Source organism: Halyomorpha halys, unplaced genomic scaffold, assembly GCF_000696795.3.
Source record: "Halyomorpha halys isolate HHAL.00 unplaced genomic scaffold, Hhal_1.1 Scaffold12002.1, whole genome shotgun sequence".
Classification (NCBI taxonomy): Eukaryota; Metazoa; Arthropoda; class Insecta; order Hemiptera; family Pentatomidae; genus Halyomorpha; species Halyomorpha halys.
The window spans coordinates 1-5,663 of NW_027110492.1; the positions used below are offsets into that span (position 1 = coordinate 1).

The 5,663-nt window shown below is 30.6% G+C and overlaps 1 protein-coding gene across 1 annotated transcript; it reads left to right on the forward strand.

Annotated features, from left to right (window-relative positions):
• The first annotated feature begins 524 nt into the window (after positions 1–524).
• LOC136796070 (xaa-Pro dipeptidase-like) lies at positions 525–5,058 on the forward strand. The gene is made up of 3 exons (XM_067048671.1): positions 525–739; positions 2,651–2,799; positions 4,811–5,058. The coding sequence occupies exons 1-3, from the start codon at positions 698–700 to the stop codon at positions 4,887–4,889; spliced, it is 270 nt and encodes an 89-aa protein (XP_066904772.1). The 5' UTR covers positions 525–697; the 3' UTR covers positions 4,890–5,058.
• The last annotated feature ends 605 nt before the right edge of the window (positions 5,059–5,663 follow it).

Genomic DNA, 5,663 nt, shown 5'->3' on the forward strand with positions numbered 1-5,663 from the left:
AAAAAAAAAATATTGTTTTATTGAGAGGCTAAAGGGAATTAAAAACTATAGGCAGGCAGTATGTACATACACTAATGACAATTCAATGACTATGGTAGCAAAACTGTAGATTTTCTGGGTTTAATAGTTTAATTCAATCACCTGGAAATGAAAATCACTAAACAAAAAATTAGCTAAGTCTCTTTTTTTTTTTTAAGTAAGCACAAGAAGGTTAGTAAATGTTGGTTTTTTAATTTGTAATGTTGGTCTGGTGGAAAGTCATGATATGATGCCTCTTCACTTCTGAGATATTTCCTCACATTATTTGTATTAAATATATCCTGAAATCTCCTCATTTTTGTTTTTTCCCTTTTTATTGCATAATTATTGTTTTATCAGTAATTTTTGAATTTTCAGAAATATTTCCAGGAAATTAAAGATATCGGCTAGTTCCCCCCTTTGCCCCTCCATCCCTAGACCGCTGAATGTTAATATTGAATCATGATTCATTTAATGTTAAATTACTAGTGACTATTATTCATAAGTGATTTAAACAATTTTTCAGGCTGGCTTAGGTGCTGTATTTCAACCACACGGACTTGGTCATTTATTAGGAATTGATGTTCATGATGTTGGAGGGTATACAAACAATACTCCAAAACGTCCCACTAAACGTGGTTTTAATACTTTGAGGACTGTAAGGAAATTAGAACCTGGAATGGTTGTAACAGTTGAACCTGGATGCTATTTTATTGATGAGGTAAGTTGTAGATATTTTCTTCTAGTTGGTACTGTCACTGGTATTAGTGGAGAAGCTATTCTGTAGTTTATATTGTAGTAATATTAAATATGGTTTAGTGTAATAATAATTCATGAATAATCTGTATTATCCATTTATTCAATCTAAAATCAATGGTTGGTTATTCACATGTTATTAAAAAAGAATATTTCCAAATTGACCAATCATAAAAATTTTAATTGTTTTATGTTTAAGACTTAAGTTTTTATTGATAATCTATAAACATCTTTATACTAAACTGATGGGATTGAGTCTAAGAGAGATTGGTTATTGTTGAGGCAAGCTCTGAAGAATGAGTTCATGGTATTAACTTGGAGAGAAGCTGCTGATGACTAGTCTGGCACTGAAAGATAATTTCAACTTGTCTTTTTTCCTAAGAGCCTTCTTGGTCCACAATCATTTATATCTTTAAAAAGTTTCAAAAAATATTTCATTTCAGTATACTAAATTTAGTTGAAAAAGAAAATATTTCTTGAAAAAAAATGTATATCTACAATTTAAAAAAATTAAGCCATGAACTAGGGAGCATTGTCTGAACGTTGCTGTTTCATGTTGTTCATTACTATGACCTGAATGTTGGTAGAGGTCATAGAAATCAGAACTGATTTTAAAGAAACTTTCTGATGATTTTTCAGTTTAAGTTTTCATAATGTAGAAAGACGAATGTGAAATTATCAAACTTCCTAAAAAAAAAATTCAGAAAAATTAAGTATCTTTAAAACCAAATAATAAAAATGGAAACTAGTAAAATCAAAAGTAGTCTAAGAAACATGTGCCTAGGGTATTAACAGATTGTATTTTATTTAGAACCCACAGCAACTAGATTTATGATTTAAAATAGCTATATCCTATCCGATCTGATTGATATATTGAACAAGTTTAACCAACACTTTGACAGTATTTTGAATACAAGAAGCAAAGGTCAATCTCCTCCTGAGTTGATAGAATCATGAATTCTGCAACAGTGAATCGTTAATAGAACAAACCAGGAAAGAGGAAGTCAAAATATCTATTGCAAAAATAAATTTTATAAAGCAGCAGCAATATATCTAGTGGATTAATCAAGGCTTATAGAGAAGATTTAATTTCAAAAATAAATACTTTCATACATCTTCTAGTATGAAATAATTCCTGAAGGATGGAAATAATCTATATTATGACTCATAAAAAGGAACCCAAGGATGTATTTTAATGGTCATCCCCTCTTCACACTCCTCGAATTGGTTAAAGCTCCCTATTGTTTCTCATTCTTCTTTCCTCAAGGTAACTTCTCATTAGAGCATACAAATTTCTGGGGGCCTCTTACTTCTATACTTAGGTGCAGAAATGGAGATAGCGTTAAGGCTTATCTTGGCGATTTAGATTTTGCTAGTGGTCTGTGGACAGAAATTGGTAGAATCGGCATCGAAACTTTATAGTAATTCCTCTACTACTTCTGTCCTGTATTTGATAGCGCCATTCAATCTAGCCCTAGTTAATTACAAAAAATTACCAAGTGACCTAGTATGACAGTAGTTTGTGGATAGAAGTGTATGGTGGCCAGTCACATAATAATTTTTATATTGTGATGTTGTGTAGCCTTTTTATATTTGTATTGGGAACTTACCAATTTAGTGTTGTATTTAATGCATATTTAAATTTTAATACCTTTAACAAATGACAAAAAATATCTATAGAGGTTACTAATAAAAATTGTCTAATATTTTTGAACCTTTCTTGACTGCCACCCATACCATCTTCCTGCAATCAATTAAATATGGTCAACCAATAATTTTCCAATAAAAATTATATAATTTAAATTTCATCTTAGTAGATAATTTTACTATCTTAAAATTGATTTAAATTGCATCATTAACTTCTGATTAATAATAGGTATTAGATGATGCATTTAATGATCCTCAATTGAAACCATTCCTCACTGAAGAAATAAATACGTTTAGAGGCATAGGAGGAGTACGGATTGAAGATGTTGTATTAGTGACTGAAACTGGCTACGAAATTTTGTCTCATCTACCTAGAACGTAAGCACTTGTAATCTTATAGTTTCTATTATTATTATTATGATTATCCTTTTTTTTTCTCGCTTTTGCGGGTTGAGTATCTGAGATGGGGGACTAGAAATCCAACCATCTTTATATTTTTGTTTATTTTTCCTTTTTTTTTTTGTTTCAAATATTTAAAAATTAAAAATATTTTATCATTATTATGGCACTACAGTCCTGCAAGAAACCGGGCCTCTTCCTCCACAGCCAACGAATCTACACGGTCTCTTGATTTCTCTTTCCATCTTATAACATTTAAAAGCTTCAAACCCTTCTCCGCATCGTCCAGCCATCTGATCCGGTGATGTCCTCTTTTCCATTACTATCTGGTTTGCCATAAACCATCTTTTTGGGTATCCTTTCATCGGGCATCATTTCAACATATCCTAACCATCTTATTCTTGCTCTTTTGATCAAAGCCACTATGCTGGGTTCCCTGAATAGATCCATCATTTCCTCATTCCTTCTTCTCCAAGACTCCTCCCCATATCCTTCTCAATACCTTTCTTTCCCAAGAGTTGAGCATCTTTTCTGCTTTCCTTGCCAGTGTTCGTGTTTCTCCCCTATAGGTCACTAGTGGCCTTAAGATGGTTTTGTAAATAACCACTTATACACCATTCTTTTAGAGAGAGCTCTAAACTTCAATATTTTTTACAGTGAGAAATAACATCTATTTCGCTCCCTACTTTGTTGTCATCTGTAACCAGGCTTCCCAGGTACTTAAACTGGTTTACAGAACTGAAACTGTGGTCTCTTGATCATCAATTTGCTTTTCTCTTCCTTCTCCTTTCTTGAACTTTTCATATACACTGTCTTGTCTTCATTCACCTTAAGGCCTAATTCAAGGATCAGGCCATCTCCAGAGGATCCCCCTGTTTCAAGCCATTCTCCACAGAAAATTCCTGGAACAGCGAATTTCCAAGTTTAAGATAAATTATTCTGTAACGCAATTTTTCACTTCTTTGTGTGTTTTGAGGTATTGCTCTGAAAGTATGTGTTTGTCATTGATCAAAATATATAGATGTCTGATGGGGCAAGATTTGATGAATATGCTAGAGATGGGCTTTAATTTTATAAGTTTATGATGATACATGATTTATGGTGGATCATCATGAAGCAAAAATACTTTACTCTGCTTTCTGTCATTTTCGGATCATTTTACTATTTAGGTATGGTTTAAATTTACTATTTGTTGTCGGTAGTGATTAGTATTAGTGGTTTCTCTTGGTTAGAGAAGTTCTTAATATAACATAACTTTTTGATTCCATCAAGTACTAAGCGTTGTCTTTCTTCCAAAGTGCTCGGGTCTTGCAGTCAATGTTGATGGTTGATCTGGGTTCACCTATGATTTCTGCTCATTCTTATGTAAAAGTAAATTAATTTTTCATTATTAGTCATAATTCTGTGCAAATCAATGAATATCTTTTATTATACTGAAATAACATTTCACAGATGAGTTTTTAATTTTCCATTTGTCTTTTGTTCAGTTAATGTATCCATTTTCCTTCATTTAAGATTTTTCCCATTGTATAAGAACAATCAGTGATTTTTTGCTGATCAACTTTTAATGTTTTTCTAGTTGTTTTTAAGAGTTCATTTATTAATGTTTGCAGTTATGTATAATGTTAAGGGGGAAGCTGTTTAAAGTATAAAGGATGTGTATGTTACATACTTATTTCATAATGAAAATGAAGTCATTAAGGATTATGATAAAATGGTGTCATTAAGGGGTGACAGATGTTCAAGGAAGATAATTTAGGAAAAGTCAGAAGCGTGTGAATCCAATCCCCCTTCATTTCATTTTATGTATATTATTTAAATTTTATTTATTATTTTTTTAATTTTTTTTATTAGCTAATGGTAATTTCAGTGTTTACCCAGTATGAATGTTAACCCCATTGATGTATAAAAAATTGGTAATCATTGAATTATGATCTATTTAAAAAAATTAAAAATATCTAAATTATGAAAACGAGGTTTTGTGTTCCAGAATTGATGAGATTGAATGTTTTATGGCAACTGGAAAATTGGAAGAAAGGGGGAAAGACATCCTTAAAAATGGGATATAATTTAGCAAATTACAGTGCTTAAGTGTATTGCTAACTCTCCTCTTCTGTTCTACTCTGAAGCTCTTCTAATCTTAAATTAAATTGTAAATGATTATCAAGCACCAAAGTTCATATCACTATTTCATTTTGTCATATTTTTTGATCAAATACATGTTTTTTGTTTTTTTAATGTATGTTTATGTTTATATCAGCTAAACCCTTTTCCTGTGAAAATGAAAAATGTTTTTTCAATTGATAAATGAGGAATGACTCCTAAGAGAATTAATTAAAATTTAAAAATTGATGACATGATGATTATATCTGTTGATCTAAAATCTTTTGGTATTATTTTTACTCCAGTGTAGAAACATTATACCAGCGTGTTAAAAACTGTACCTTTCAAATTTTTTATTTTTAAATAGCACATTTGTACATTCTGTTTATGGTTAATTTTGATCACTTTTAAACCTTATTAGAGAGCCAGGTTTGGTATGTTAATATGACATACCCTAAGAATAATAATTATATGTATTTCTTGTCTTTTCAATTGATAAATGAGGAATGACTTCTAAGAGAATTAATTAAAATTTAAAAATTGATGACATGATGATTATATCTGTTGATCTAAAATCTTTTGGTATTATTTTTACTCCAGTGTAGAAACATTATACCAACGTGTTAAAAACTGTACCTTTCAAATTTTTTATTTTTAAATAGCACATTTGTACATTCTGTTTATGGTTAATTTTGATCACTTTTAAACCTTATTAGAGAGCCAGGTTTGGTATGTTAATA

What these genes read in the sequence shown, in the direction of transcription:
- LOC136796070 (XM_067048671.1), top strand. Translation starts at nt 698, where the DNA reads ATGGTTGTAACAGTTGAACCTGGATGCTATTTTATTGATGAG. An exon ending in GATGCTATTTTATTGATGAG is followed by an intron (nt 740 to 2,650) that starts GTAAGTTGTAGA and finishes GATTAATAATAG; the next exon opens with GTATTAGATGATGCATTTAA. An exon ending in TTGTCTCATCTACCTAGAAC is followed by an intron (nt 2,800 to 4,810) that starts GTAAGCACTTGT and finishes TTTGTGTTCCAG; the next exon opens with AATTGATGAGATTGAATGTT.